Source organism: Mustela lutreola, chromosome 6 (assembly GCF_030435805.1).
Source record: "Mustela lutreola isolate mMusLut2 chromosome 6, mMusLut2.pri, whole genome shotgun sequence".
Classification (NCBI taxonomy): domain Eukaryota; kingdom Metazoa; phylum Chordata; class Mammalia; order Carnivora; family Mustelidae; genus Mustela; species Mustela lutreola.
This window is the reverse complement of record NC_081295.1, coordinates 44182513-44203266: the sequence shown is the minus strand read 5'-3', so window position 1 is coordinate 44203266 and position 20754 is coordinate 44182513. Positions and strand designations below refer to the sequence as shown.

General features: G+C 39.7%; 1 protein-coding gene across 1 annotated transcript; it reads right to left on the bottom strand.

Annotated features, from left to right (window-relative positions):
- Positions 1-17290: 17290 nt before the first annotated feature.
- On the bottom strand, positions 17291-17873 carry LOC131833126 (adenosine 5'-monophosphoramidase HINT1-like). The gene has a single exon (XM_059176330.1). The coding sequence runs from the start codon at positions 17823-17825 to the stop codon at positions 17466-17468; it is 360 nt and encodes a 119-aa protein (XP_059032313.1). The 5' UTR covers positions 17826-17873; the 3' UTR covers positions 17291-17465.
- Between the last annotated feature and the right edge of the window lie 2881 nt (positions 17874-20754).

Below are 20754 nucleotides of genomic sequence, written 5' to 3'. Positions count from 1 at the left end.
ATACCGCGCCTCCCCAGAGAGCCGGCCGGCGACGCTGCACGCGGCCCAGCTGCGCCCCAGTGCGGGCGCCCCAGTGCTCCCTGCGCTGCCGGAGCTATCCCACCCCCGCGTTTCCTTGTGCCAGGCACTGCAGTTACGCGATCCGCACCTAGAATTCCCGAGACAGCCAACCTGAGAGGTAAATACCCCATTTGGCAGCGGAGAAAACTGAGGCCCTAAAGCAGCTAATTTGCTTAAAATCGTACAACTGAACAATTTTGCAGTTTTTAATTTCTTTGTGCTAAGTTCGCTAAAATGAGTGCAGGAGAAAGTTAAATTTGAGAAATACCCCGAATACTATATACAAATGGCTCAAAAAAATTCAGTAGCAATGATTGTATTAATTAGTATGTGTGAGCGAATACGTGTATATGCACACGCAAGCACACATGACATTTGAACATTCTAGAATCTGAAAATTCAGGTCTTCTTGGCACTCATGACTAATGATTATTTACGTATGGGTTTTTTTTATTGTCCTACCCATGTGTAAGGAACATACCGTTTTGTGTCCGTTCTTTATTTTCATCTTTAGAACAGTGTACGGTCTGGCATAAAGTAGGTTGTCGGTAACGACTGGTTGAAAAATGAAAGTATATATGATGGCCTTTTAGAAAATTAATTTAGAAATAAATTTAGAAAACTTAGAAAATTAAAGACCAGACTGCAGATTAAAAGGTAATAGTGAAAAGCAAATTTCTGTAACAGGAACCTAAGTGATGAAGTGATTACTTGCCTAGCTAGACATTATGTAGATTTTTTAAAAAGTATTTTGTAATGTAAATGTATATTTACATGTTGCTCATAGTGAAGAAACTAAAAGTACAAAAGGGTATAAAAAGCAAAAAGTTCCTTTCCATATCACTAGGACTCTCCCCACTGTTAACAGTAACCACTGTTAATATTTTTAAAATTTCTATGCATATACAAATATAGGTACATATTTTTTCATATTTCATATCTGCAGATAAGATCTGTATGCTTTTCTGCTTGCCTTGCCCCCCAATAAATCTAGATTGCTCTCTGTATCAATACATATAGACGAACTTATTCCTTTTTTTTTTTTTAAGATTTTATTTACTTATTTGACAGCCAGAGATCACAAGTAGGCAGAGAAGCAGGCAGAGAGAGAGGAGGAAGCAGGCTTCCTCATGACCAGAGCTGAAGGCAAAGGCTTTAACCCACTGAGCCACCCAGGCACCCCTAGACAAACTTGTTCTTGTTTCCAGCTGTGTAATATTCAGTTGGATGTATGGTAATTTATTTCCTCAGTTTCCCATTTTTCAATTTCAAATAGTGCTGAAGTGAATTTCAGATATAGTGAGCTTGTGAGAAGATCTGCAAGATCGGTTTCTAGAAGTGAGTCACTTAAGTTTCTGATAGATATTGCTTAATTGTTCCTACCATCCTTCCATTCCCACAAAATGGTTGTGTTGTGTTTATATTTTGAAGAGTGTTTTGCTAACTGAAAAACATACATATGACTTTATGGGATGGCCATTATACCCCAATGAAATTGAAAGCTGTTACTCTGTTATCTTTGAATCACTTCTGTGTTGGAGACTACGGAAATCATCTGGTCAAAAGCAGTAGAAAACAGTGATTGCCTACCCTGAATTATCAATTGAATTACTTGGAGAGCTAAAAAAAATACCAGATTTCTGTGCCTAAACTTGCAACTACCAAAGCAGAATCTCCAAAAATGGGAGCCAGGAAACATTTCAAACAAGTATATGAGCCAGAGCTGTTCTACAAGAGCATAAGATGAACACCAAATGTGAGTTGCATATGTAATTTTAAATACTGTAGTAGCCACATTTTAAAAAATAAAAGAATCAGAAATTATTTCTAATACATTTTATTTAATGCAATATAACCAAAATATTTTCATTTCAATACACGATTAGTACAAGTTATTGAGATATTTTACATTCCTTTTTTGTATTCAATCCTTGCAATCTAGTGTGTATTTTACAGTCACAGCACATTTTGGTTTGACTGTCCACATTTCAAGTGTCCCATTATTGTATGGCAAGTGGCTACTGTATTGGATAGCACAGGTCTACAGTCATTCATATACATTTAGAAATTCAAGAACAGCTGTTTTAGGGTAAGTGTGGTACTGCATAACTGAAACATATTCCAGCCTTAAAAAAAAAAAAATCCTTCCATATTAACTTTTGACTCAAACTAGGAGTAACAAATGCAGGATGAATTGAATCTAGAACTTGCCTATTGACAGCACTCCCCTCCAGTGAACATGTGCAATGACTGTGAAGCGGTATACAGCTCATTCAAGGAGTTTATCTCATCAAAGAATATAGAAACATACCAGGAGATGAAGGCACCTGTCGTTGCTTCTTACACCTAAAACAGTCAAGCAAATTGCTGCCAAATATTCGAAATGATTTAAGAAAGACCATATGAAGGTCAGAACTGAAATTAAACATGTATGCTTTAGTATGCTAAAAATAAGTTTTCATATTCTTAACACACTTTTATTTTAAAGATTTTATTTATTTATTTGACAGAGAGAGACAGCGAGAGAGGGGACACAAGCAGGAGGAGTGAGAAAGGGAGAAGCATACTCCCCACTAGCAGGGAGACTGATGTGGGGCTTGATCCCAGGACCCTGAGCCGAAGGCAGATGCTTAACGACTGAGCCACTTAGGCATCCCCTCTTAATACACTTTTAGATACAATCATCATTTTAATAATTTTTTGGAAAAAATGTTCACTGAGCCCCTGGTGCATTCCATGTTCTTCAGGGAAAGCTAATAATATACAGAAGAGGGGTGCCTGGGTGGCTCAGTGGGTTGAAGCCTCTGCCTTTGGCTTGAGTCATGGTCTCAGGGTCCTGGAATCGAGCCCTGCATTGGGCTCTCTGATCACCGGGGAGCCTGCTTCCTCTTCTCTCTCTGCCTGCCTTTATGACTACTTGTGATTTCTGTCAAATAAATAAATAAAATCTTAAAAAAAAAAAAAAGATGCCCTTAATCACTTCCTATTAAAAAAAAAAAGAATACACAGAAGACCTTGTCCTTCCTGAAAGAGTTTATAGTTTAATAAGAAATGTTTATCTGACTTTAGATACCTCTGTTTTAAAAATTAGCCATTAAAGACTTTTGGATAAGATCATAATGTGAACCAAATAGTGTTTTGGAAAAAGAGTAAAAGCAGAGTTTAGAAATCAGTGTAGTTCAACAACAACAAAAAAAGAAATCAGTGTAGTCATTTAGATGAGATATTATGAGGGACGCCACTATAATTTTTGCCATGGTAATGGAAGGCAGGGAAGAAAGCAACACACAGAACCTAGGTGCTGTTAGGTTCTTCTGCACATTAGTTCATGATCATAATCTTCAGAATAATCCTGGTGTATATTTTTAACCTTGCAGTAGTGATGGAAAAAGTAAGGCATAGAAATTTCGTTAACTGGGGTGCCTGTGTGGCTGAGTTGGTTGAGCGGCTGCCTTTGGCTAGGGTCATAATCTCAGGGTTCTGGGATCGAGTCCCACATTGGGCTCCCTCCTCAGCAGAGAGCCTGCTTCTCCCTCTCCCTCTACCTGCTGCTCTGCCCTTGTGCTGTCTTTCTCTCTCTCTGTCAAATAAATAAAATCTTTAAAAACAAAACAAAAAAGAGCTTTAAAAAAAAAAAAGAAATTTCAGTTAACGAACATTCCCAAATCTCTCTCCAAATTCATACTGTCATGAAGACATGATATTGGTGTGTTGAAGGAAGAAATAGGAGGATGTGATGTGATGTGGGAGTAGCATGGAGCCTGGGCAGCCAAGAGAACAGCAACCCCATTGGGTGGAAGAGGGAGATTTGGGAGAATGGAAAAGATTCATTTCGCTTGTGTTAAATATGGAGTGGAACACTGAGTTACATATCCAGTGGATCATCAGAAATTTAGAAATGAAGTCCAAGGGCACTGGGTGGCTCAGTTAAGTGACTGCCTTCAGCTCAGGTCATGATCCCAGTGTCTGGGGATTGAGTACCGTTTCAGACTCCCAGCTCCGCAGGGAGTCTGCTTCTCCCTCTCGTGCTCTTTCTTACTCGCTCGCTCTCTCTCAAATAAATAAAATCTTTTTTTTTTTTTTTAAAGATTTTATTTATTTATTTGACAGAGAGAAATCACAAGTGGATGGAGAGGCAGGCAGAGAGAGAGAGAGGAGGAAGCAGGCTCCCCGCCGAGCAGAAAGCCCGATGCGGGACTTGATCCCAGGACCCTGAGATCATGACCTGAGCCGAAGGCAGCGGCTTAACCCACTGAGCCACCCAGGCGCCCCTCAAATAAATAAAATCTTAAAAAAAAAAAAATTAAAAAAGAAGAAATGAAGCCCAGAGAAAAGTTAGAGCTGGGGTGCCTGGGTGGCTAAGTGGGTTAAAGCCTCTGCCTTCAGCTTAGGTCATGATCTCAAGGTCCTGGGATCGAGCCCCGCATTGGGCTCTCTGCTCAGCAGGGAGCCTGCTTCCCGGCCCCCACCCCCCCTGCCTGCCTCTCTGCCTACTTGTGATCTCTGTCTGTCAAATAAATAAAATCTTAAAAAAAAAAAAAGAAAAGTCAGAGCTAGAGAAGGACAAATAAATATAGAGAGGATGACTGAAGTTTTGTGCACAGACAAGTGTGCAGAGAAAAGAGAAAAGTGCCAAATGCAGTAGCCTAGCGCCAGTACCATAGGGTGTAAAGATACCCTACAATAGACAACTTTTGAAAACATTTCAATATACATAAAGGTCTGGGCAGATAATGCATGAGAATAAAGTTCACTATTACAACTTTTGCTAAAATCATGGTAGAACTATATATGCCACATTAAGTAGGGTAAGCATAATTATTCCAAAACAGAAAAAAATCAAACTTCAAAAATTAGGATGAAAGAATCTTAGAATAATGTCTCTTTTCCAGTTTCTAAACTGAACTAGTCAGTAAGCTCTAGGTTTGATGGCAGAATAGACAAATGTGAATTGAAGAAAATCTTGTGAATACTCTATGAAATAGTAAAATGTTAAGTTCATGAAATAAAGTTAAAGAGCTTACATTAGGGGGAAAGCCTCATATATGTGGAAATGTCAAGAGCAGTTTGATACATGAGTCTGAAGTTCAGAGGAGAGGTCAGGGCTCGAGTGTCACTGGCATGAATAAGATATTTAAAGCATGACACTGAGATCATCAGGGAAAGAGTATAAATAAAGAGGAGAAAGCCCAGGACAGAGCAGAACCTTGGTGCACTGCTTAGTTTAGAGTTCTAGTAGAGAAGAAGTGCCAGCAAAGGAGACCTCTTAGGTGTAAAACTGGAGAGTATGATATCTCGAAATGAAATGAAGAGGGAGAGAGATACATCATTTGGAATGCTCCTGAAAGGTCGAGTATGATAACAGAAATGACCATTGGGTTTGGCAACACGAAGAACATAGTCCCAGCAAAATAGTGATGATGGAAGCTCAGTTAAAGAGGACTGAGGAGAAAATGGATGAGAAGTCAGAAGTGGGTCAGTAGCTAGAGAGGGTTATATGTCACAGGACTCCTTTTTAAGGCAAAAAAAAAAAAAAAAAAAGTTGTAGGTGCAAAATCCTTAAGAAGAGGAGATCCTTTCCAGAATAAAGATGGAGGTCTTTGACTGGACCAAGAACACTTCATTTGTTTCATTTGTTAAAAGATAAGGCAGGTGTTGGGAAAGGCAGTCATGCACAGCCCACTGACCCTTGCAGAACTGTATAAGAGTGTACCTTGGGCCTGGAACATTTTCTTTCATGGAGATAAAGAGTCCTAACAGCCTGTGCTGGGCATATGGACTTGTCTGGCATTATCTTTCCCTACTCAGGATTTAATACGTACCTCTTTTTTCTGCTTAAAGCGTGTGCATCATTTGGCACCTGGGCAACCCCATTGCTTTATCTGTTCTTGGTGGGAAGGGAAGGACATTTTTCACCTGCTTCATAAAAAGATTGAGTACAGATCACCTCCTTATGTCATCTTCGGGGCAAGATGCACTGGCCATGATGGACTGGCAGTCACTGTTGAAGCTGATCTTGCTTGATTTCTTCTCTGTGAATAAAGTGCTGTTCCATCCAGTGTCTGTGTGAGTCATGTCTTTCTTGGCAATGCAAGCCCTACAGACATCTTGCTATTGCTTTTCCTGGTGGTTGACAACAGGTGTTAGTTGCTCAACAGTTTAGGGCAGTGAGCAAGGTCACCAGAAATGTTAGTACATGATGCAGACGAACAGCGTTCATTAGTCCAGCCATCCCAGGGTGATGTCAGCTCCCAAGGGGGTGATTATCGGCTGGCTGAGTACTGGGCTCTCTCTGGCCTAATGGGAATGTAGGTAAGATGTAGACAATTTCCCTGTCAACAAGGATAAACTATTATGATGGCTAAGGGCAGAAAAGCAAGAGGTGGGCCCTAAAAACTGGAAAATTAACCTGGCTTCTGGCCACCTTCATACACCCCCACTGTCCTCTAATTCCCACATGCCAGAAGCTGCAGATGACACTCAAGGGGAATCAAAGGCCCCCGTGTGGAAAGCTTTGCTGGATCCAAGTCACTTGAAAGCTCCATGTAGGACTTGTTTTCATTAAATGCAAACCAGAAATGACATTGCTGAAAATGAAACTGTTGAAATGAGGTCCTTTTCAGAGAGTGAAATACAAAAATTGAAAGATATGGGCAGAGGCCAGGAGAGTCTCGTGCAGCTTGGTTGGTGCCCCTATTTGATGAGAAGGCCTTGTAGACCCAAATGTCTCAGGCTGAGTAGTGCAGTAGAAGCTAACCACTGATCCCTTGCTGCAATGCTTTTTTTTTTTTTTTTTTTGCCTACATTGAATAGGGCAACAAACAGGACAGAGAGATTAAGTCTGTGTCACTCTTGATGTAGATTGCAAAGAGAATGAGATCTTGACTATGAGGACTTCCCTAACACTAAGACTCCCTGGAAAATCATTCATAAAGCCTGCATTTCAGGTAAAAGCCATAGATTCCTGATTATATGACCCTGCCTCTGGGAACATGGATGATGCACTGGAGGCCTTCATGCAATAGGGCTCTTCCCAGTGTAAGACCCTGCTATCACTACTGGTTGTCTCTGACTGTGGGGGAAGCAATGTAAAAGTTCTACTGAAAAGTCTTGCTTGAGATAGAAAACAATAAACTGATTTCAATGGTTTCCCACAACTTGGGCGAAACAGATTGAAAACAAACAAGGTGAATCCATGCCCAGAGGGCCAAAAGGGAAATTCAAGAGATTATAAATGGGGGAAAAAAGGAGAGCACAGGGTTGATCCACAGAGCAGAATGGTTTTTGTTGGTAACATGCTATGTGGTAGAGAAAAGCCCTCTAAATTAGAGGTTAAGGCCCTAATCCCATATTCCCATTGTGATGGCTTGGTGGCTACAGAATGACTCAGACCACCAAGCTATCCCAAACCAGCAAGATTCACTGAACTCACTAGCTAAGGTAGTGATGGATAACTGAACAGCTTTGATTATCTGTTGGCAGAATAGTGAGGCATTTGTATTATTGCCAACAACTCTTGTATATATATCAATAATTCAGGTAAAAACTAAAGAACATCCATGCCCAGGTGGGATGATTACTGACTATATACCTGCAGTCTCCACCTCCCACGACTCATTTTTCTTTTTTTAAAACTCCTTAACTGGCTTAATCCAGGCACTCGGGGTTCCTAATTAGGGACCATCCTCAAGGGTAGGCTTGATCATCATCCTGGGTCTTGTTCTAGAGACCTTGATGAAGTGCTGTCTCAAAATGACAGGTAGGGTCTGCAGGCAAACTGCATTGATACAGATAGTTCAAGAGGCCCATTAGATCCAGCTCTATCTCCAAATTAGGGGCAGACAGTGATCCTACCAGATTATGTGCACTGTCTCTGCTGTTTAAGTAGCTGAACAGTGGTTGGGGGGGTTGGACCATTGGGAAAGGCAGTCTGTTGACCCCTGTGTGACTGCATAACAGTGTGCCTTGGACCTGGAACATTTCTGTATGTGGAGATGAGGCCTCTTACCCTGTGCTGGACATATAAAGTTGTCTGGGAATATCTTTCCCTATTCCTGATTTGATACATACTTTGTTCTGCTTAAAGTGTGTGCATCATATGGCACCCCACTTCTGGATCTGTTCCTGGCAGGGAGAGATGGGGATCCTTCATCTGCAGCACAGGAAGGGTATTGTAGATCATCTGTGCATCTACTGTTGGGTGAGATGTGCTGGCTGTGGGGGACTGATGCTCACTATTGAGGCTGATTGTACTCTGCTTCTTGTGTGAGTAAATTGTTATATCCAGTGTTTATGTGAGTCATATTTCTTGGTGACCCTAATACCTGCAAATCATGCAGTGGTTGACATCCTGGGGTTGCAGTTTCTGGTAGTAAGCAGTATCTTGCTCCATTGCAGGAAGTAGAGGTACAGATGATGCAGGTCCTGACTCATTGTTCATATTTTCTCAAATAATCATGAGACAAGGTCATCAAGCAAGAACGGAAAATAATGAGGTACAAGAGGCTTAGGAGAAAGGGTACTCTGTCAATATGCAGAGTCAAAAAATGCAGACCAAGGAAGTGAAGTAGGATTTGTTGCCAGAGTTTTGTGTGTATGACATTTATGGCCATAAATGTATTAGGAATAAGGTTTTAAGCTTTCCTTTTCTAGAAATATTCAGATACTTAGGTGCAGGTATGGAGTAGGTGGGATTAATTAGGGTTAAAGTTTTGCCAGGCAAGATAATGAAGGAAGAAAAGACTAAAAGAGTTAAGAGTGTTTGCAAGGAAATGGTTTGAACAATAAACAAGGGAATATAAACTGGGTAGGGGGATGATTTGCAGTGAGGAAGTGATGGTATCTGTGGACTGGAGATTTCATTAAGTCCCAGGAAGAGCTGCAGTGGGAAGACTAGAAATGATAGGAAATGGGAGCATTAGCAATTAGGGTTCTAGAATTTGAGATTTTAGAGGTAGTATAATTGTTGGTAAAGATAAGAGTAGAAGGTATTACCATAGGATGGGGTAGTTGAGCTGGAAGAATGAAATGGTCATTGGGGGGAAGGAGGATAAGAAACTGAGAATGTAAGGTATTAGGTAAATCATCACTGTGGATGTTGATAGCACTATAAGAGTAGTGGTGGGAATAGGGATTGTGAAATAGGTGCTGGAGTCATCAGTGAATGAGAGGGTGTGATGCAGGGTTTGAAAATGACATCTATTGGACTACTTCCAAGATTATGGGGCTTTGGCAGGAGAAGAGTGGAGATAAGATTTGGGAGCTACAACAAAGAACAAAGAACAAGGGGGGCACTCCACCTCTAGGCCTGTTCTACATAAGTGGCTCTGTTTGGAACATTTAAAGTTTGATATGTTTGGAGACATGCCGCACAAAATACCAAGCATGCAATTGAGTAAACAAGCCTAGAATTTGGAAGAAAGGTGAAGGGTGGAGGTATGCATTTGGGATTTGTACTACAAATTCATCAGTTTTGGCTACCTGGCATCCACAGGATTGTTTTTCAATTCTCTTAGTTTTTTTTTTTTTTTTTTTTGTGGATTCAACCTTCATTTACTCTCAGCTCATATTATTTGGATGCAGCTACTTATTCTTAGCTGTAGGGTAGGACCAGATAGTCTTATCCACTCCAGTCCTACCCACCTGGCTATAGTGATTGGTCTGCAGGTAGAAATATCCCAGTTTGAGCTAGTGAGAGTCAGATTTAACTTTTTTGTCTAACTTTGAGAAAAAGTCCATATTGCATATTCAGGATGTGAAATCTGGAAGTGCTACAACCATCTCTTTTTTAAAAACTTGAAGTATAGCTGACACACAGTGTTCCACTGGTTTCAGGTGTATAGCATAGTAATTCAACTAGTCTATATGTTATGCTATGCTCATAACAACTGTAACTACTCTCTGTCACATTACCATTACTAGTACAATTGACTATATTCCCTGTGCTGTACCATTCATCCCTATGACTTCTTCATTCCATAACTGGAAGCCCGTACTTCCCACTCCACCTGTTCAGCCTATCCCAACCCCCTCCCTCTGGCAACCATGTTTATTCTCTGTATTTATGGGTCTGTTTCTGCATTTTGTTTTTTCATTTATTTTGTTTTTTAGATGCCACATATAAGTGAAATTATGGGGTGTTTGTCTTTCTCCGTCTGACTTATTTCACTTAGCTTAATACCCTCTAGGTCCAACCATGTTGTTACAAACGGCAAGATCTCATTGTTTTTTTTATGGCTAATATTCCATTGTGTATATGTACCACATCTTCTTTATCTGTTCATCTACGGATAAATAGATGTCTTCCATATCTTGGCTATGTTAAATAATGCTACAATAAATTGTGTGTGTGTATGTGTGTGTGTATTTATTGTTTTTGTTTTTTTCCTATATTTGAATTAATGTTTTTTTCCTTTGGGTAAATACCTATTAGTGGAATTACAGGACTATATGGAATTTCTATTTTTAATTTCTTGAGGAACTATCACACTGTTTTCCAGAGTGGCTGTGCCAATTTACATTCTCACTAATGGTGCATGAGGATTCCTTTTTCTCTAAATCCTGCTACAACCATCTTTTGACCACAAGAGGAGAACCTCTCTGAGAATTAAGTTAACACACGGTGGGGAGAGAGTAGAGCTGAGTTGAGAGGCAGAGAGAACTGGGTTGTAGGGATATCATTTGAACAAGATTGATTCTTAAGGCACTGGAATTTAGCCCTTCCTCAGTCAAATGAGGTTGTGTTCAGTTATCTATTGCTGCTTAATAAACCATCCCAAACTCAGTGCTTACAATAAAAACAATCGTTATTTCTCATGATTCTGTGGGTTGACTGGGTAGTTTTTCTGATTGGGCTTATTCATGCTGAGGTGTTTAGTTAACAGATCTGCTGAGGGTGAGGCTGAGCTTGGACAACAGGACAGCTGGTCATCTCTGTCCACATGGAATTTCATTCTGGATGTCTTCATGGCATAGACATATCAGGGCAGTATTCCAAGAGGTCATTTATTAAACTTTTGCTTGTATCGTGTATGCAGATGTTCCATTGTTCATATCAAGTCATATGGCCAAGGCCAGGGTCAATATGAGAGGGTGGTGAACAGGGATGTGGGTACTCAGAGGTGTGATTTGCCAGGGTCAGTCATTACTGTAATCTGTGACAATCTGCTTCTCCTAATTCTTCTTTTTTTTATTTAAAGAGAGAAAGAGAGAAAGAGAATGTAGGGGAAAGGGAAGGGCCAGAGGGAGAGCGATAAAGAGAATCACAAGCAGGCTCCATGCTCAGCGTGGAGCCTGACACAGGGCTCAATCTCATAACCCTGAGATCATATAAGCTGAGCTGAAATCAAGAGTTGGTTGCTTAACCAGGTGCCCCCTACTTCTACTAATTCTTAAACCTCTTGAAGCTCCTTCATGGACCAAAGGGATACATTGGCCTCACTTTACCTTATTAAAAAAAGATCAGCTATGGGGGCACCTCAGTTGGTTAAGCATTGAACTCTTGATTTTGGCTCAGGTCATGATCTCAGGTTCCTGGGATTGAGCCCTGCATCAGGCTCCACACTGAGTGTGGAGTCTCCTTGAGATTCTCTCTTCCTCTGCCCCTCCTGCTCACTTTCTCTCTCTCTCTCTTTCTCTCAAATGAATAAATAAATCTTAAAAAAAAATCTGCTATGCTAACTCTCTTACATTTCCCACTTTAGATCCATTCATTAGCCCTTTTCCCCTGCTTTTTGTTCTGAGAAGCTAACCTAAATGGATTGCATCAATGAATGCCTTGTCCTCTGGTTTCCCATTGGTTTGGGCCAGTAGGGAATCCCAGCAGGACGCCAGAGGGAATATGGAGTTGCTGTTGGCCTCTGCTAAAGGGATAACTTCTTTAAACCTGGCCCACTTCACCCTTCTCTTTCTTCCCTTGCCCTTCAGACCAAAGGGTAATAAAACTCAGATGCCCAGGATACTATTCTTTTTGGTTTTCCTACATCTTGCCTACTATGTAAAGTTTATTTATTGAGCTTTTCTCAAGTTATCTATATATTTTTTTTGTTGGGACCCCAAATAAAATTTACCTATAAAATACCAGTTTGATGAGCTACATTTAAGTACACTTAAAAATACATATACTACTTATGTATGTAAATAAAGGATAGTCTAGTCTTGTCAACCTTGTGAAAGTGAATTAATATTTTGGTTTCTGTGCACCAGATTTACCTGGTGGCTAGTATCTATTTTTTTTTTTACCCCATTCTCCAAGATTGTGTAACATTGTCTAAATGAGAGCTGGCTTTAAGTGCATCTGTGAGAAGCATATTACAACTGCCCATTCTACTGTAACTCTTTACAAATAAATTATAGTGAGTATTAAATAAGATGTTTAGATAATTCTTAAGCACTATTTAGAATGGCTGTGGGCAAAGGCTTGCCTAGAAATGGATTGGGAGCTTTTATAATAATGGAATCCCATATCTTGTCAGTAAATTTTATATAATTGCTGTTAGCTCTCATTTTATGATAACTTCAGGGACATAAATCCTAGAATCCTAAATTTTCAAAAGTAAGGTTTGTAGGCAGGTGCCATATCAACACTTTCTCCCTTTTGCTTTATAATACACAATCATGTGTTACATATTTTAAACTCTGGTTTTAGAGAATTTAGTAATTCTCTAAATGACAGCTAGATGGCAAACAGATAGTACAGATTTCTTAGATATTTCGAAAGGATGGAAATCATGGCTGTTGTATTTGTTAAAGTAATTTTCCAGCATACTACTAAGTTTTGCCAGTTCTCTTTTATCATTCAACCAGTATAATGATTGCTATATCTTGTAAGTACTTCAGGTATTAAGTATCAAGTATCATGAATGGTTGAGCAGTTTCTTGGGGGGTGGTGATGGGAATTAAAGTGGAGTTGGGAATTGGCTACAGTGTGAGGCTTCCTCAGTGTACATGTTTACTTTGCTCTCCTCACACTAGTGCTGCTCCATGATGTTCTCAACAGTCTGTTTCAGGTATATGGAGGAACCTGAAATGCATGTACCATTGCAGGGCAAGGCCATGGATCAGAAGTTTTTCTCTCAGAAAAATTATTTATTGGGGTGTCATAGAAAGAATTTTTCTACCTCATATTATGTAGGTAATTAGAGCTTGTGAACTTTGTAAAATGATTATACAGTGAGGATACTGGAATGAAAAGAAACTTAGAATTTATTTCTGGGAGATACTTATGTATAAGGATAGAAAATGAAAGATAACCTGTTAAGAAAGACACATTGGAAATCAACTTATTTGGAAAGAGGTTGATTAAATTCAGAGATTCACTAACCATGATAAACATTATGAAGAGAACTTATGTATATATATTGCATGCTCTGAAGGTAAAGATCAACACATACATATCATTATGAGAATTAGGAGATCTGCTTGAGCAAATCTAAAATCTGTGTTGAAAAACTAAAGAACAATATGGATGCCTGGGTGGCTCAGTTTGTTAAGTGTCTACCTACAGCTTAGGTCATGACCTCAGGGTCCTGGGATGAGCCCTGCATTAGGCTCCCTGTTTAGTGGGGAGTCAGCTTCTCCCTCTCCCTCTTACTCTTCCCTCCCCTCCATTCGTGTTCTCTCTCTCTCAAGTAAACAAGTAAATAAATAAATAAATAAAATCTTTTTTGAAAAAGTAAAGAAAAACTAAAGAACAATATTATAAGGTGTAACTTTTTGGCAGTTCAAGGAAGCCCTGTGGAAGCAAATCTGATGGAGATATTTCCTACGGTATTTAACACAATAAGGGCCAGTCTACCAATTTTTATTCAGTAGAACACAGATGGAGGATAATGCCAATGAAAGTCACACTGTATTTTTTTAATGCGTCAATTTTTTGCCATGTTTCAAGGCTTGAAGTTGTTAGGGATTTAGCTGAGGCTACTTTGGCTCATTATACCTAGCAGAGAATGTTTCTAGGCCCTGGTCAAATATCAGCTGGGGGCCAAGTTGGTGAAGTACAATGGGTTAGTTTCATTCCGTCTGACTCTTAGATCCTAGATGTTGAGAAGGAGAAGAGAGGGTCAAATTAGTTTCTGGTAAAAGAGAGGTGGGAAGAGTGACTGAGTAGCCCAGTCCATTGAGCATCCAGCCCTTGGTCTCAGTTCAGGTCTTGCTCTCAGGGTTGTGAGTTTGTGAGTTTGAGCTCCACGCTGGGCATGGAGCCTACCTCAAAAAAATAAAAAGAGTGAGGTGGGAGAGAATTATATCTATTGTGCCAGTCAATGGTCTCGACTATTTTCTTGCCCCTTTCCCCCTGTTTTAGGAAAAATAGAATGACTTCTCACAAACTATTTATAAGATACATCCTTTTAAAATCAGTTTTCGATGGAGGACACTGGGAGATGGAGAGGAGAAGTGAGTTGGGGGAAATTGGTGGGGGAGACAAACCATGAGAGACTGTGGACTCTGAGAAACAAACTGAGGGTTTTGGGGGAGGAGGGTGAGGGGTTGGGTGAGCCTGGTGGTAGTATGAAGGAGGGCATATATTGCATGGAACACTGGGTGTGGTGCATAAACAATGAATTCTGGAACACTGAGAAGAAATAAAATGATAAAAAAAGAAATGGGAAGAAATCAGTTTTCAGACTTTTACACTATTTGACAGTTTTTTATTCCTCATCCTTTAAATTTTTGCACTGGAACGTTAAGTATAGATGTACTTATTGTTTCAAAATATTTGCAATAATCTAACATCTGTTCCTCTGTTTTACGTATCAAGTGATCTCTAAAGTGGATTCTCAAGTATTTACAACTGCAGGTATCTTACATAGGTAAATGGAAATTGCCCTGGCATTAGGAGACATATGATATGTAGTTAGTTTTTTTTTTTTTTTTTTTTTTTTTAAAGATTTTATTTATTTATTTGACAGAGAGAAATTACAAGTAAGCAGAGAGGCAGGCAGAGAGAGGAGGAAGCAGGCTCCCTGCTGAGCAGAGAGCCCGATGCGGGACTCGATCCCAGGACCCTGAGATCATGACCTGAGCCGAAGGCAGCGGCTTTACCCACTGAGCCACCCAGGCGCCCGATATGTAGTTAGTTTTATGTGTTAACTTGGCTGGGCCATGGTGCCCAGATATTTCATAAGACATTCTTCTGAATGTTTCTGTGAAAGTATTTTTTTGGATAAGATTAACATTTAAATTAGTGGAGTTTGAATAAAGTAGATTGCCCTCCATAATATGGGTAAGTCATATCCAGTCAGTTGAAGGCTTTAACTGAACAAAAACTGACCTCTCCAGAACAAGAATGAATTCTGCCAGCAGAACTGCTTTGGGCTAGAACTGAAACTATTCTGGGTCTTCAGCCTACTGGCTATAGAGCACGGTCTCTCTCTCTCTCTCTGTGTATATATAAGTAAATTTATTTTTATTTTTCAATTTAAATTTAATTAGCCAAAGTATACTACATCATTAATTTCAGATGTAGTGTTCATTGATTTGTCAGTTGTGCATAATACCCAGGGCTCATCACATCACGTGCCCTCCTTAATGCCCATCACCCAGTTATCCCATCTCCCCATCCACCCTGTCTTCTACAACCCTCAGTTTGTTTCCCAGGGTCAAGAGTCTCTCATGGTTTGTCTCCCTCTCTGATTTCTTACCATTCAATTTTCCCTCCCTTCTGTGATCCTCTGTTATTTCTCATATGCCACATGATATTATTCCATATAATTATTTTTCTTTGATTGGCTTATGTATGAGCATAATACCTGCCAGTTCCATCCACATTGATGTAAATGGTAGGTATTTATCCTTTCTGATGTCTGAGTAATATTCCATTGTTGTATACATACATATATATATTTATATAGATATCTATATTTAGATACTTAGATATATTTATACCCTGTATTTCCTATTGGTTATGCTTCTCTGGAGAACCCTAATTCATATGAAAATGCATATGATTTATTTCTATTTGCTATTCTTTCTTTCTCATTGTACTGGGACATTTGTCTTTTGCCTTTTATTCTAAGTTCTTTCAAAATTCTGCTCTCTTCTTTTTTAAAGATTTTATTTACTTATTTTAGAGAGAGAGAGATAGAGAAAGCACGTGAGAGGGGGGCAGACAGAGAGGGAGAGAAAGAATCTTTTTATTTTATTTTATTTTATTATTAAATTGATTTATTTATTTTCAGAAAAACAGTATTCATTATTTTTTCACCACACCCAGTGCTCCATGCAATCAGTGCCCTCTATAATACCCACCACCTGGTACCCCGACCTCCTACCCCCCCCCACCACTTCAAACCCCTCAGATTGTTTTTCATAGTCCATAGTCTTTCATGATTCACCTCCCCTTCCAATTTACCCCAACTCCCTTCTCCTCTCTAACTCCCCTTGTCCTCCATGATATTTGTTATGCTCCACAAATAAGTGAAATCATATGATAATTGACTCTCTCTGCTTGACTTATTTCACTCAGCATAATCTCTTCCAGTCCCGTCCATGTTGCTACAAAAGTTGGGTATTCATCCTTTCTGATGGAGGCATAATACTCCATAGTGTATATGGACCACATCTTCCTTATCCATTTGTCTGTTGAAGGGCATCTTGGTTCTTTCCATAGTTTGGCGACCATGGCCATTGCTGCTATAAACATTGGGGTACAGATGGCCCTTCTTTTCACTACATCTGTATCTTTGAGGTAGATACCCAGGAGTGCAATTGCAGGGTCATAGGGAAGTTCTATTTTTAATTTCTTGAGGAATCTCCACACTGTTCTCCAAAGAGGCTGCACCAACTTGCATTCCCACCAACAGTGTAAGAGGGTTCCCCTTGGGAGAGAGAGAATCTTTTTTTTTTTTTTTTAAAGATTTTATTTATTTGCAGTCAAAGATCACAAGTAGGCAGAGAGGCAGGCAGAGAGAGGAAGGGAAGTAGGTTCCCTGCCGAGCAGAGAGCCCAATGCGGGGCTCGATCCCAGGACCCTGGGATCATGACCAGAGCTGAAGGCAGAGGCTTTAACCCACTGAGCCACCCAGGAGCCCCAGGAGAGAGAGAATCGTAAGCAGACTCCACACCGAGCATGGAAACTGCTGAGGGGCTCAATCTCACAACCCCAAGATGAAGACCCAAGTCAAAATCGAGAGCTGGATGCCCAACTCTCGTTGATGCCCCAAAGCTAAGGAACTCTAGCTTCTTTTATCTAAAAGTTTGTGATTGTTATGAATTTTATTTTTTGTTGTTGTTTTAACCATGCAACATTGTCTTTTATTATGTCTGGCTTTTAAAAATTATTTCCTCAATCTCTCCATACATAGGCAGAAGGAAGTATATTGTTTAACCTACAGAACTGGGAAATATTGACCACTGCCTAGAGGAGGGAAAATCAACCCTAAAATAAGCTTAACCAGGAGGCCAATTCATCTGCCGACCTCCAAGAACATGGAGATGAACATGATAGACTGTCCCCCATCTGAACCTTCATTCACCACCGTTCGATAACCCTTCTTCAGGCCCAAATCAGCAGCACATTTCTTGCCAACAATCATTAAATGTCCAAGAAGACTTTCATCATCATCTTCTTCTACAGAAATCTGGGATATATGTTTCTTGGGTATCACCAGAAAATGAGTTGGTGCTTGAGGGGAAATGTCATGGAAAGCAAGACACTGGTCATCCTCAAAAATGATTTTGGCTGGGATTTCCTTGCGAATGATCTTCCCGAAGATTGTGTAGCCACCAGGCCACGCGGCCTGAGCCTTGGCGATCTCATCTGCCATCTCGGCCTCCTTCTTGTGCGGCCGCCCCGGGCAGAAGCTCGAGAGGAGGGATGATTGTTATGAATTTTAGTCCAAAATATTGACCTGCAAGAATGTCACATTCCTTAATTTCGCTAAGACTCAGATCTGCTTTAAGCCTCCACCTACAGCATGGCACTCACCTCTGGAATCTCCTTCCCCATTCTGTTAGTTTACACAAGAGTGTTAGTGTTATTATCACACTGGGGAGGAACTAATTAATCCAAGGTTGTTGGCAGTGTCACTGAAATTTCTCTGCTATTTGATATAGTTTTTCTGAAGATTCTGGTCCTCTGCTTTAAGTCAATTGTTTCTTTGAGATAAGTCAGCTGCGTCTCACAGTGACCATAGATTTTCTTGAAAAGGACTTCATTATTATTATTATTATTATTAGTGGTGCTTGTTTGCTTTGTTCTGTAAGCCTCTCGTTGGAATTCATATGCAGTCCCATATGGGGCTAACTCTCTTCCATGTTTAATCCTACTTTCAATTCTTGTCCCTTCCCTTTGTTTTAGAAAGTCTCCTCCAGTCCTCTGGTTTGCCTAACACTGTCTCACTCAAAGCATTAGACTCACGTCTCCCTCTCAGGGAAGACTTAGATTTTTAGAGAAGTCAGAGTTGAGATTGTTTCCTAGAAGCAAATTCCAAAGTTTTTATGGTTATTTCACTAGAATAGAGGAGGGAAAAATACTTCTAGCTGAGAGAGCAAATTAATGTACTAATGGATTATCCTGTTGTATGTCTCTACAATATTATGTTTCCTCATCATTTCTGTTTTTGATTTTGTACAGATCCCTTTGTCATTATTTTCCATGATTTCTTTCTTAGAATCTTGGTTCTTTCCTATTGAAGCACATTTTTTTTGGCAAATATGATATTTGACAACGGTGACAGTTTGTGGACATGATGATGCTTCAGATCTTACCTATTCCCCGTTTCAGTTTGTGTTTGATACTTAGCATTTTTAATTCTTCAGCAAATATTTCTTTGTTAAAATGTCACTTCCAGATTTTTCTTTGAGTTCTTCTCTCTGTGTGTGCAATTCTTTTTCTAACTTTTATCTTTGATCTTTACCCTTGGTGATTTCTTTCAGTGATAATGATTATGGAGATGTTTGAGAAACTGTTGCTCTGTCATTTACCATACAATTAATTTAGTTCTATTTAGTCCACATTCCTGAGGTGAATCTGGCAGGAATTCAAACTGCCAAGGGCTGTCCCAAGGGTGAGTCTCAGGGTGAAGGTTTAGATGAGCTCTTCCAGGAGCAGCTGGAAGCTTCTAAGTTCAAGAGGTAGTTGGAGCAGGGGGAGACCAGAAGTCTGTCGGTACCAGGTGAAGAATATCAAGCATCAGATCCAAGTAGCAAGTTCTAAGCTACAACCAGTAAATGATATAAGGATTCAAGAACCAAACTGATCAGGACACTTTACTATCTAGTTCCTGGGACTATTCCTTCTTTGATTCAGAAGATTTTTTCACTGTTTTCTCTTCCTTTACCTGTCTCCTAAACCTTCCCCATGGTTTTGTCCTTGGTTCTTTTCCATATATTCATTCTTTCTGAGTGATTTAATTCATTGAGTATCTTCTATGTGCCAGGTACTATTCTAGGAGCAGGGATTGCAACAGTGACCAGGTCAGACAAGTCCTTACAAAGAGCTTTTGTTCTAATGGAAGACACAGTGAGAAAAAGTAAGCAAGGTAATTTCAGGTGATAAGTACTAGAAAGAGTAAAAGCAGGATGATTCAATTTAATAAAGAATGGATTCTACAGAGCAGAGGGGCCTTCATGCAAAATGCAGGGGGATATTGCTTTAAACAAAGGTAATGATGAAGTCCCAAGATAGAAGAGTTAATGTAAAATAAAATTGGCATAGTCAAGAAACAGAAAAAAAAGCAAAGTGACTTGAATGCTTTTTTTTTTTTTTAATATTTTATTTATTTGAAAGAGAAAGCGAAAGAGAACATGAGCAGGGGGAGGGGCAGAAAGAGAGGGAGAAGCAGACTCCCCGCAGAGCAGTGAACCCATTGTGGGTTTTCCATCCCAGGACTCTGGGATCATGACCTAAGCTGAAGGCAGACACTTAAGGGCTTAACCGACTGAGCCACTCAGGTGCCTTGACTAGAAAGCTTTTTAAAGGCTGAGAACGGCAGGAGTTGAGATTGGAAGGAAAGAATTTTTGTTTCATTATAAATGTGATGGAATGTTATTGGAGGGTTACAGGTAGGAATGCAATATACTATGATTTACATTAAAATATTTTTTTTTGTTGGGGCACCTGGATAGCTCAGTGGGTTAAAGCCTCTGCCTTCAGCTCAGGTCGTGATCCCAGGGTCCTGGAATCGAGGCCCACATCGGGCTCTCTGCTCAGCGGGGAGCTTGCTTCCTCTAGGCTCTCTCTCTGCCTGCTTGTGATCTCTGTACAAAAAAAGTATATATATATTTTTGTTTATTTTTAATCTTTTTTATGCCTAACGTGTTAGAGACTGGAAACTGTATAAAACCAATACATACATTAATGAATTACAAAAAGTTGAATGTCTTTGTAACTCCTACCTAGGTCAAGATACAGTATTTTGCCAGCTACCCCAAATGCCTGATATATGCCTTATCTTAATCACAAACCCTTTTGTACCGACCTAAAAGTAATAATTACAAATTTTACAGTAATGAATTCTTTGCTTTCATTAAGTTTTTTCAGCTATATATATGCATCCCTAAACATCATTGTTTAGTTCTTTCTTTTAAGTCTCTCTTAATCCGTGAGTTCTCCTCTGTCTCTTTTTATCTTTCCCTTATATTTTATTGTTGAGAAAATTGAGTCATTTGACCTATACAGTTTCTTACAGTCTTGGTTTGTGGATTATATTCTCGTAGTGTATTTAATATATTACTCAGTCTTACGCAGATTGT

What these genes read in the sequence shown, in the direction of transcription:
- LOC131833126 (XM_059176330.1), bottom strand. Translation starts at nt 17,825, where the DNA reads ATGGCAGATGAGATCGCCAAGGCTCAGGCCGCGTGGCCTGGTGGCTAC.